The following is a 12396-nucleotide window of genomic DNA, read 5'->3' as shown; positions in this document are numbered from 1 at the left end:
TGGTGGAAACCATTACAATTTCTGCGATGGTTGTTGTTGTTGTTGTTGTTGTTAGCAGGATTGTTTGTTTATTTCTTTCTTTCTTTTTATAGAAAATAACTCAGCAGTAAGGCAATTAGAAAATCTCAAACATTTAATGATTGATTTAGTCAAATAATAATAAAAAAAACAGAACAAAACAAAATAAAAAAAAACCCTTACCAACTGGCAAAGATGGTCTACCAGCTTGAGCAGCTCTGCCTGTGTTTTGGTAGCTGATAGTTGGTGAGACCAAACTGGGAAGATGAGAGCAGATTAAATGACTGCATTTAAGACAGAGATGTTGCCTTGGCCATGTTCAACTGATTGTGACAACTACAAAGTGCCATTTCCGGCCATGGGAGGTTCAATTTAAATGCGCATTAATTGCCCCAGATGCTCTTCGATGTTGTTTATGGACTCAGCGGGGGCAGCATGGAAATTGAATTTGGTCCTCAGCCCATGGGATTTGTGTACGGAAAAATGGCTGGATCAAGACAAGAGAGACAAGAGAACCTTCTTTACAGATGACTTGTAATGACATAAAGGATTCAAATTGCTGATGGGGCACGATCCAATAAATATGGCATATGTACTTATTGTTATTTATGACAACCATGATTAAGTTCATTTTGTTTGTCGATATAATATTGTTTTTTTTACGCACTAATAAACTTACTGTCTACATCTTGAGTACGAAACCCTGTGCATGAACTGGTTGAGTATTACTGGGGGATGCAGGACAGGAGCTCTACCCCTTCTAATTAAGACTTAATTTACACTTTTCAAATAATATATAGTAAAACAAAAACAAAAACAAAAAATTTAATTCTAATTTCAGTTGCTCAAAAATCTTTCAACTAAACATTAAAATGTTTAATGCTGACATGTGTAAATCATGCTTTCAAACACCAATCACACCCCTAAAATGGGCCATACCACTTCTCACCAGTCCAGGCTTTGTCACTGCATAGATGTTTATTTCGAATTGAAAAGAGCAAAAGTCTTGTAATTTACATTACTGTGTTAGTTGCACCTTGAATTAATTTAACACAAATGTTGACTCGTATCATTTATGTTAACTTATGTTGCTTAATCGCATCCACTAACATTACTTGGCTGTGTATTGTTCTTTCATTTGTAGCTTCTGTGCCATTCACCTCCCCCGCCCCCACATATGGTATTGCCAATATCAAAAGATTTTTTATTCTTTCAGATTTACTAAGTGCATGTGTAATGACAGGAATACAGGACAGTTTTTGTTGCTTTTTTCCAAGTCTCTTCCTGCTGAGCTCAGCATAAACAGCTTCCTTTAAATGGCCAACTAACACATTCGCACCCTGGTTTTCTGTGGCTTCCTGTGGTTCTCCAAGCTGATGTGGAGGCACATTGTATGGTGTTTGGGACGTAATCAGCACAGCACATACTCCCATGCACATGCACACAGACTCACACTAGGCCTTAATCAGGACGTAATCAGAACCCCCTGCCTCCAACACACCACCACTCAGCCTGGTGATTAATGACTCTAGGCCTGTCAGAGCAGTGGCCACATTAGACCTGACCAACGCTCAAGATCCGAACTTTCAGTTTTTAGAAACTGCAGTTTCACAGAGACAGCTTGGTTTTTCATAATTTTACTGACTTCAAATAGATTCTGTTCTTACTGAAAATGAGGATCATCTTATATAATAGTGGAATTTAATAACTCCAACAGAGGGAGACAAAGACTAATGTAAAATCTGCCACTGAACATGACAATTTATATTACTGCCTGTTGAATTCTCGAATCTGATTGTCAGATGGTGTTGATAATTTTTTTATACCAGCAGCTCTGACAGTAGTATCAACTTAAGTTCAAATCACAGGTTTATATTAACATGTTTGTTCTAATGTTTTATCGTTTCTATAGTAATGATTCATTCATAGGGATGTGGAAGCTCCACATAATATATGACTAATAATAAATGGATAAAAAAATGTCAACAAAGAAAAATGTATATTCATTAATTTGGTGACGCTTTCTGTAAGGAGATGTTTATTTAAAAAAAAATAAAATAACATTAATATTAACAATAACAAGGAGTCTCTAGTGTCCGCACAGGACTGTCTTCAGGACAGAGGGCTTCACAGTTCACAAAAAATATGCACGCAAGCATTGACAGGAATAAGAAAAGTATTATTTTTCTGTTAATACTTTACATATTCAACACTGCATACCCCAGCATCTCCAAATGACATCTTTCTGCAATTTTCCTGGAGATCAATAAAGAATCTATCTATCTATCTATCTATCTATCTATCTATCCATTTTAGGCCTACATAATATGTAACAGTATTAAGCATCAAACTAGGCCCATTTGAGCACTATTGAGGTATGCTATGACTTGTCAGTATGACTATGCTTTGTCAGTAACTTAATTGTTCTCAAGAAGTAATGACCTTTTACTTCTTCTCACATTACCTTATTAAGAGAAGTAAGAGCTCTGAGCCAGTCTCATCAACAAGCCTTTCTTAATACAAATGTAGCCTAATTTTTCTGGTCCTTGTGGAGTTTTCATGCCTTCCATTACTATTTTGGCTGTGAAACATAATGTAAGTTCCTTTATACTCTACACTCCCAAAACTGACACTTTTTTTTATATGTATACTTTTTATATATATATATATTTTTGTATATTGTGTATATACATACATTCTCTATGTCATGATTCTTTGTTGCAAGTTGGTGATGAACTTGGGCATGACCACTGCAAATTTGAAATTTTCATGGATCCTTTAAACAAACTTATCCACAGCTGATTAAGGAAAAACTGTACTACACACATCTGTAGACATGTGTAATGTAGCATCAATTGGAATGTATGTATCATATTTGGTTTTCTTTTCCACGTGTCTGAATGGTCAACGGTGGATTAAATAACCTGTCTCCAACACTGCCAGTTGATCAGCATGTCAGAATAATTGCTCAAGTAAGTCAGCCTTCTGTACACAAACACACATACACACATTGTAGCTGTCCAAAACTGAACAAATTCATGTCTGAAATGCCATCTGAATTAATCCCAAAACATTGGGCCATTGTAGAAAGAAGTCACTTGAGACGATATGCCTTAAAATCCTATTTAAAGGGGAGTGTGGGAGGATTAAAGGGTGTTTCTCTCATTTTTATCTAGTGTTTGAGCACTTGATCACAGAGGCGTGCCTTAATCCGAACATCAATGCAGCCCCATCAGCGCAGTGGCTTGGAGCCGCCGGGTGTCAACGGGCCTCCAGTTTGTTTAGGGCTGCTTGTACTGCAGATATTAAACCTGCAGGGCTGCTCGCTTTGATAGTTCACCTCCAAATGTCTAATCTGATTCACCCTGCCCTGTGCTCTGAACGGCTTTTCAACAGAGCATCAATGAAAGCATCCTTAAAGAGTCTTTTCTTTTTTGGTTTTGTAAAGATTAGGTGAGGTTGGTAGAACATGACTTAGATTTTGAATTCATCAGAGATGCTTTGTCGTGTGAGTCAGATATGTCATGGAGGATTAGAAATTTTGATTCTCCGACTAATGATGTGCCCTCAGGCCAGGATTCAGATGTGATCCAGCACTGAGAAAGCTGCTTTGAAAAGCCTGTTTAATTTAAGTTTTTTAAATAGGTTGTGTAAGGGTTCAGCAGTAAACCTCAACTGAATATGCAATATGAGTTTAAGCCCCAAGTAGGACAGCATGTATAGACTTGAATTTTGAATAGGAAAGCCAGATTCACAAGTTTAACAAATTCCAGGAGTAAAGGGAAAAGAATGAGCCCGCAACACAGGGTTTTTTTTTTTTTAACAGCTTACGCTCATGGCAAGCGTGAGAATCTGTGTTTGACAAAGGCCAGGCACTGGTAATCTCTCCCTGTGGGGGTGGAATAGGTGTTTCTAGGTATTTCTTGGTCTTCTGTGGTTTGACCTTTGGGGATCAGATCAGCCTTGTGGGTAATTTGGTAAAAAAAAAAAAAAAAGCTAGACTGAGTGATCTTGGCACTATAATTAATTTTTATAGGTAATATATGTGTCTATTCATATGGGCATTTGTAGACAATGTGCTGTGGTCGAATAATATTTACAATAATTAAGTGATGTCTCCTGAAGTATGTAGCCCCCTACTGTTATTTTATAATTGAATTTTGTAGGCTGTGTGTGAATAAACATCTGTATTCACAAGTAATGGACAAAGAAAGCCACTCAGCTGCATGTTGCCTGCTTTTAGTGTGCATAAAAGGAGTTCTTGAGGAAATCACACTCATATAGGTTACACACAGTTTGTGTAGGGCTCCACTGTGGAAACAGAGCCTGTCTCTAGAGTTCATTACCAGGCCGGGGTTGACTGCTGAGGCCACAGGGACAACAGCACCATAGCGACTGGCTAGGTCAAGATTTGGGTCAGCGTTGTTTAGTCTGTGCACTGCAGCTTTCCACTTGCAAATGATCTGCGTTTATGTACAGCACCATTCATTCGTGGAGACCTGGGAAAGCTGTGACTCTGGCACTTTCATCTAAACTGTCCACTTTCAACCAGGTACACACACACACACACACACACACACACACACACACACACACACACACAAATATATACACACGTATACTATAGTTTTATAGCTGTTTTTGTTGACCTTTTTGAGTCATACTTTGTAAACAAAAGCTCCATTATATTATGACAACTGCTCAGATTTCTACTGTATCTAGATGGAGTTTTGCTCAAGAATAAAGAGGCAGTCTGACCAGAAAAGAAGTCAGTTTACTGATTCTGATGTAAGCAAATGGCAAATTTTGACTGGTATTTTCAAAGACCTGATGTCACTGCCTTTAAACATAAATTTTTGTAACTCAAATCAGTCAGAAGAAAACATCAGAACAAAGAAATGTAAAAATCTGTTAACTGAAGAAAAAACATTCTTCTTTTTTTTAAATCTCTTACTTCTTTTCTTTTATGATCAGTGCTAATTTCACCACAGAAGATATAGATAACAGTAAGAAGCTAATTATGAAAATGAGTTGACAGTGGCTTGAAATAACTTATAAAACATGAGAGGGTCTGCTGCTCTTGGAAAATTATAAATGACTGGATGGTATAATGTGGCCCAGTGCTAAGCAGAATCAAATAACACACCTGAAGTGAGGCAATTTGCCAATGTTTTATTTGTTTATCATTTTATTAAAGAATGACACATCATTTTATCCTTTCATAGTTACATTTTAATGTTGTGGAACATCTGTGGAACAAGTTAGTTCCTGTTATCATGTTATAGCAGTTATAAACAGTTGTTTCCTCACTTTCTCTTGAAGTTAATAAGACAAAAACAAAATACAACTTGTTACCGTGGAATTGCAAAATGCAACATCCTCCATGTTTAGACTTTCCTATGCTGAAAAAATGTAAGGAACTTTGAAACTATAGAACGTCCAGAAATGTTAAATAAACATCTATTTACCGAAAGCTTCACCTATATATATGATTATATGTTCTCCTTTGTTGAATAACCACACATACTTCTATTCGTTTATTATTAGTCTTAGATTATGTGGAGTTACTTTTCTACAAGTTTTTATGAATGATTTGTTACTATAGAATATATAATGTTTTAATACAATCACATTAATATAAACCTGTGACTTACCTTAGAGCTGGCACTACTGTCTGAGCCGTGCTGTTATAGGAAATTAATCAACACCTTCTAAATAAATTAATTTGCGAATGCTATGTTATATATATATAAAAAAATACCTCTAAAACCCTGTTACTGATATAATTTTGGAGGAAAGACATTTTAGAGAGATCAGTTTTAGAATTTGATGTCTAATTTGCAATGTTTTGGGGAGTGTTTTTGACTCCCTATCCATTTCTTTTGAAATTGAACGTTAATAGGTAGCAAGGCCCATGTGCTTTGTTGTGTTTCTCAGCTGAAATGAAACTCTCTCAGTCCACTGAGCAAACAGCTCTCAGAGACAAATAACCATCCTTCAGCAGAGGTGATATATATGAACCAAGGAGTGCTATACTCAATAAGGGCAAATTCTTGGTCAACTCCTTTTATGTGAGAGTTAGCTTTAATGGAAATACCTTACTTCCCCATTTTCCTTGCTCATTTCTCACATTTTGCCTACAAAACCATTGAAATAGGATGATAAAATATCTGTGTTTTAACAACCTGTCAGGCTCTGATAATGTGTGAAAAAATAATTTGAGCAGGCTTTCTGAAGAGTCACTGTTTACTTCACAGCTACAGCCATCTCATCTCTCTGACCATGAAGACAAAAACACAATGCAGAGGAAAATAAATCAGTCTGCATAATTGGGAAGAACTGCAGAATATGATATACAGTGCAAACACTGAAAATCTAGATTTATTGTCTTGATGAAAATGTTCCTCTTTTATGGTAGAAACTGAATATCCTCCAAGTGGACACTGTCAGGAGCCTGATTTCTTCTATGCAACTCAAAAAGCGACTCAAATTGAGCAATTCTGTCTTTCTCCTGGGACATCGAAGCCCCGATCTGTGACCAAAAGTAAAATGTAATTGTAATGGTGGTTAAAGCAAAATCGCACAAGGTCATTAGAATAACAGAGACTTCAAAATACATTACCCAAAGTGTCAGCAAGATGTTCCGCTATCACTGACAGAGCTCTCTATCCAATTTTCCTCTGCTCTGCTTGGCAGATCCCCAGCAGCGAGGGGCTCATGGAGAAAAGCTCGGCCTCGGGATAAGTGGTTATGATTTCAAGCAGCGCGACCCAGATTGCGTTGCAGTCCTAATGTGTAAGTACTCCTCAACCTTTTCACAATAAACACAGGCAAAGGAGATTCCTTTTCACACAAGATAAATTTACTTCTATCACCAGCTGCACCGGTAATACTCATAAAATAAAATCTGGCCTCTGCTTAGGGTTTTTTTTTGTGTTGTAATGGCTCCCTTGGCTGTAAAGGATAGTGAAAGTTAAGATCCTAGTTTCAAAGCCAGCTGGATTTTTTTTATATGAATTCTGACAATCCTAACGTGTCATTTAAAGATTTGGATTTGGTGCTTTTCCCCTCTAATACATAAACAGGCATTTTGTATGGACAATAATTAAGATTAGATTTTGCTGTTGGCTATAGATTTTTATAAGTTCAGTGAATTGTTTGAAAGATTGGCCGTTTTTTCTTTACAGTGTTCACCATCAAACACTGGTGTGTAATTTTTTTTATATACTTTCTCAATTTTTACATGTATTCATGTGACAGTGTTATCATCAGCAAATGTAATGTAACCTAACCTGTGTTAATTGTTCTATGAAGACAATACAGTGTTTGCCAGGGTGTAGCTAAGCACAAATTACTTAATTGATTTGTTCATATTAAAAACACTTGTTGGTAAACAAGAGCTTCATTATGTCTGATGGAATCGGGAATCCATTGTGTAATTATACGTTCATCTGTGATGTTAAAAGGTAATGTGATATTCCCCCACAGAGCTCTGATTAACTCTGGCCTGTTTAAAATTCAGAGTACAAATTAAAGACAAGCAGAGATCCTATATTTTTTCCACTCCAATCTCCTAGAAAGTGAATACATAAAACACTCTGTTCCCCGGTGTCAGCACAATTAGTTGCTAAATAAAATGCCACTCTGTTGTATGCATTGTTTTAATTACACAATCTGAGTGAATTAGTGCCTCATTTAAGTAAAATAAATAGCCATGTTTGCTGAAACCAAATTTCCCACGAGAAGTATGCAAAGAGGGCAAATTAGCAAAGGAAATGTAAAATATCACCACATCATCATGGGGGAGAACAAGACTGAGTAAGAATTTTCTAAAAACACATAAATAAGACTGTGGTCCAAAAGGCTGTTGGGAAAACCACCCATTAATCACTAGTTTACATATGTAACACCAATAAGCAGTTACCTTAAAACCATTTATATGTGGACATATATACTGTATATAGATTTTAGAGAGACAACAGTAGAGAACCAGGGTGCCCACAGACACATTGATGCCCACAGATACTTTATCATCTGTTCAGTTTTCAGACTGCAGGGATGGAGACAAGCCTTGTACTGCACTGTGGCTTAATCATTTTTACACTCAAAGGCATTACTCCCCCCCCAACAATCTTTAATGAATCTTTAATGAAATCCTTCATGTCACCAAGCTAACAGATGTGATACAGTACCATGTGGTGAAATTATATGATATTTTTAGATCCTAAATTGGCTTCCAATTTCTTACTGCCTTTTAAATAATTATGTATAATTGTTTATAATCATCATACTCTGCCTTCATGTAGTTTTTGACTTTGTCAAGATAGTGGCACCTCATTTACGGTGGCTTGAAGAACATATTTGACTTCCTTGTATTGCCATATTTGCTTAGGATTTTCAACCATCACCATTCAGGAAACGGATTCTTGTGATTTATTGATTTACACTTTATTGTATTCTATTTATGCAGTTTTATAAGCGTTCTTTGGCTTGATTCTGATAGTATGTCATCATAAGTAGCATTTCGGTGTTGGTTGGGGGTGGGGTGCTTGGGTTATATTTTCCATCTGTCATTTGGCTCTTGTCTGCCAGTCTTGTGTTTTATGTTCTGTGTCTGCTCCCAGAACGCTATCGTTAAGAAGACTTTCTTCTTGTGTGGATTTCTCTGGCAGTCCAGTCTGTGCACCCTTTCAAAAACCTTTATGATATCATGTAGTGCCTGGTGTGCAGTATCAGTGTTGTTTCCTGCCCATGTCCCACTGCCTGGAAGCTCCTTGGCCGACATGTCAAAACATATCTGTCATCCTGTGGTGTGATTATGATGACATGGCTGTTTGTTGGAGGAAACAAGAAGCTTAAAGAGACGCTTGCCTTAGTGACATGCCATGCTGGCAAGTTGTGACACAGAGTCATACCGAAGCTACTTGAGCTGAATGGAGGGCAAGGACTGTAATGGCACAAGTGTATGTTCTGTGGTCATTATTGTGAGGGGAACATGAGTCTTTGATGTCTGTGTGTCCCTCCATGCATGATTAAGTGTGATTGAAGAGGCACATCTAATAAGTTTGTACTTGTTCTGTCTTACAGTCTTTGAGGAAGCCTAAGATTAAGTTATATATTTTTGGTGGCGTGCTGGCCATAATACTGAGAAAAAGTTATTTTCTAGCAATTATTTATGCCTCTATGCCTCTTGTTTTACTTCCAATATTACATCCAGCTGCTATTTTAAAAAAAAAAATCATAAGCATGTGCCAAGTGAACTCTTTAAAACTGTAAGTAAATGTAAAAACTATAATGTTTTTGCATCATTTGTGTAATTGGGTTCTCTTTATCTAGTTTTAGGACTTAGATATAGAGTTGATCACATTTTAGGTCAAATTTATGCATAAATAGAAAATTGTAAAGGGTTCACAAACTTTCTAGTGGGACTGTATTAATAAATATAAGCCTTGTGGAGTTGTATGCAAGACAAAGCGAATGGTATCTTTCAGGTTTTGTAAATTTACAGTTACCTTGCAACCCAAAGGTCTTTCCAAATGAGTATGTGAATATTTAAATAACTTCTTTTTCCTGAAGGCTGTATTGGCATTTTTACATTGCATTCATTTATTGATCTAACTAGCCTTCATCTTCTACTTATATATTAGCTTTTTCATGTGTGTCTTTAATAAATATGCCTGCATGTATTTAAGCAATGATGATCTGTGCACTTGTCAGAATATTAATATTAGTTCAGTTTAAATCACATGGCAGCAGAGTAATGAATTCTTTGTCTCTTTCCATATATTGCTACAGTGACCACTGGAGGGCAGTATTGAGCTTATGTTAAGGCAGAAGCCAGTAGCTCAAAGATTGCAGAAATAAAAGCATATTTTACAATTTTTGTGTGTGTGTGTTGGCCAGACTGGAGTCGGCTGAGACCAGCACTACAGATCTACTCGCTGTAAGTGTAAGAGTCAGCTGGCTCAGTCAGAGAGCATCTGGCCACAGGAACTGCCATTCAGATGCCAGTATGAAGAATGGGTTTGTCCAGTTGTTTTCAGGGTAGGCGTGATTCTCAAATCTGTGTTGATCCAACATAGCGTTGGACTGGCCAGGAATGCTTGTCAATTCAGGCTAAGTAGTCAACAAATCTGTTTAATCTGTAATTATCATCTCCAGTCTTGATGACAAAGAAGTGTGTTGTTTGTTTGCTCCCCACTAAAGACCTATCATGTTGAGCTATGAATACTTAACCCTTTCTAAAGCAATATTTTCTGCAGTAAAATCAATGCAGTGCTATGCATTTTGTAGGAGATATTGATTTGTCTTTATTGGACCTTGATTTATATATATATAGTGTAAATGTAATGTTTATTTTCAGTCCCTATACAGTCCGTGGTGTATAGCCTGGAAACGGTGATGAGAGAACTGGGTGAGAAATGAAGAGATCTAAGGAGAACTGGGAATCACAGAAGTGTTAGATTCCAATTCAGACCTAACAATGTAATAAAAAGCTGCATGGTTAAGCCTGATGAATTAATAAAGGGGAAGCAGATGGGTCCCTGGAGCTGTGTGTGTGTGTGTGTGTGTGTGTGTGTGTGTGTGTGTGTGTGTGTGTGTGTGTGTGTGCATGCACATGCTTGCCTATGTGTTTGTGTGTGTGTTTGTTGCATTTAGGTGCAAACCTCAGCAAGGCCACAAAGCAATGCCACAGTTGCTGAGATGAGACAATGCTAAGGTGTGTAATGAGGAGGCAATACTGCATGAATAAAATATGAAAGGAATTATTATCATGCTTCAAGCTAGAGTATGTGTCACATTGATCTCGCGTGATCTGAATATTCTGATAAATAGCACCATATGCTGATTCTGCTAGAATTCATCTATACGTCTGTAAATAAATAAGTCCTTAGCTGTGTCTTAGTAGCTGATAATTGCCAAGGTGTTAAGCAGTGTGTACTATTTGGAGTTTAAACTGCGTGATGCCCACAAATCCTGTTAGGTTGTGACCAGTGATGCTAAGGGGTCGAATTGTTGTGATCATACTTCATTCTTAGTACTTAGGCTGCTTATATCCACTTTAATATGCTGTGGCCCACCCAGTGTGTTTGGCATGTCAGCAATGAAATGCTGGTGGCACCCAACTGCTGATTTACAAGCCGCAGTGATGTCAAGGTTAGAATATAATCTCCAGCCTGACGGTGAGCAATAAGCTGGTAGAAGTGTGTGAGAGCGACGGCTGCCGTGAGAACCAATTTCCCATGGCTGCATCCTCCACAATTTCTCCTCTCATCGTCTTTTTGCAGATTCTATTGAATTATTTTGTTTCTTTCTAACACACTACAAGACTTTGTAAAGTCAAATAAATAATACTCACTAACTTCGGCTCTGACAGAGACATGGAGGAGGGAAAGGCAAATCAGTGCTGTTTGTCTAACAAATGTGCACACAGTGACTGGACTCACAAGTTTTCCCAGCCTGCCAACAACATGGGAACGGGCAGCATATTGGAAGGAAATGTTTATTTATTCATTTGCCTTTGGCTCTTTAGTTTCAAGAGACCTAGGAACACTTGGCCAGGGCTGTCTCCCCCGACCCAGACTCTCCATGCTCACAGGGACCATGCCAAGACACATCACACTTACTCTGCCACACACACACACACACACACACACACACACACAGGGTGTCCTCAGATTAACGACACAATGCTCATTTCAGAGCTTAATTAATCAGATCTCAGCCTGTGCTTCCATGGTTTATTTGTTTTTCATCAACATTTTTATTTACATTTTACTTTAATTTTTTCTTTGATTTTCTGATTCTAATCTTGTGATGTACTAAGGAATAAGATCATCTCAAGAATGAATCAATACCAAATATTTGCAGATACTTTTATCCAGAGTGACTCCTGAAATAGTTGAAGCTGCAAAGTTACAAAGCATCGTGATTCTGCAAGGATTCATAACTTGAAAGACAAGAGTCGAAGTGCTAGAGTGCTGGATTGGTGTAGGTGGTAACAAAAAGACAATTTCAAATGTAATCGCATAAACACTGCATAATACAGGGTGTGTTAAAAGTCAGGAACCAATAAGAATAAAAATACATATGATTAATTTTGTATTTATTATTTATAACATATGCTCTTCATGTTCACCCTTATACTCTACACATTTTTTTCAGCTACTGTTTTATGTTTTTGAGTATTTTGCTGAACAGATTCCCATTGGTTCCTGACTTTTTGGACACCCTTACAATGAGCCACGGAAAGGACAAACCTAAGAGGATAAATAATAATGCAATAATTATAAAACAAACAAATAGTGTTAAGTTAGATATTGTCAGAAGATAAAATATAACGAATAAAGATTTGTTTGGAGTGAAGGAGGTTAGTTC

At 37.2% G+C, this 12396-nt stretch overlaps 1 protein-coding gene across 2 annotated transcripts in view; it reads left to right on the top strand.

Moving 5' to 3' along the window:
- The first annotated feature begins 6165 nt into the window (after nucleotides 1-6165).
- Nucleotides 6166-12396, top strand: part of LOC128605365 (uncharacterized) — a 28053-nt gene continuing 21822 nt past the window's right edge. For both annotated transcript variants that reach the window (XM_053620729.1, XM_053620727.1), the window contains exon 1: nucleotides 6166-6813. In XM_053620729.1, coding sequence (XP_053476704.1) covers nucleotides 6810-6813 — 4 coding nt within the window. In that variant the 5' untranslated portion in view covers nucleotides 6166-6809. The remainder of the gene's footprint in view (nucleotides 6814-12396) is intronic.

This window comes from Ictalurus furcatus, chromosome 3 (assembly GCF_023375685.1).
Source record: "Ictalurus furcatus strain D&B chromosome 3, Billie_1.0, whole genome shotgun sequence".
In the NCBI taxonomy this organism is placed as follows: Eukaryota; Metazoa; Chordata; class Actinopteri; order Siluriformes; family Ictaluridae; genus Ictalurus; species Ictalurus furcatus.
Note: the sequence above shows the minus strand (reverse complement) of the source record. Positions and strands in the feature narration are given on the sequence as shown.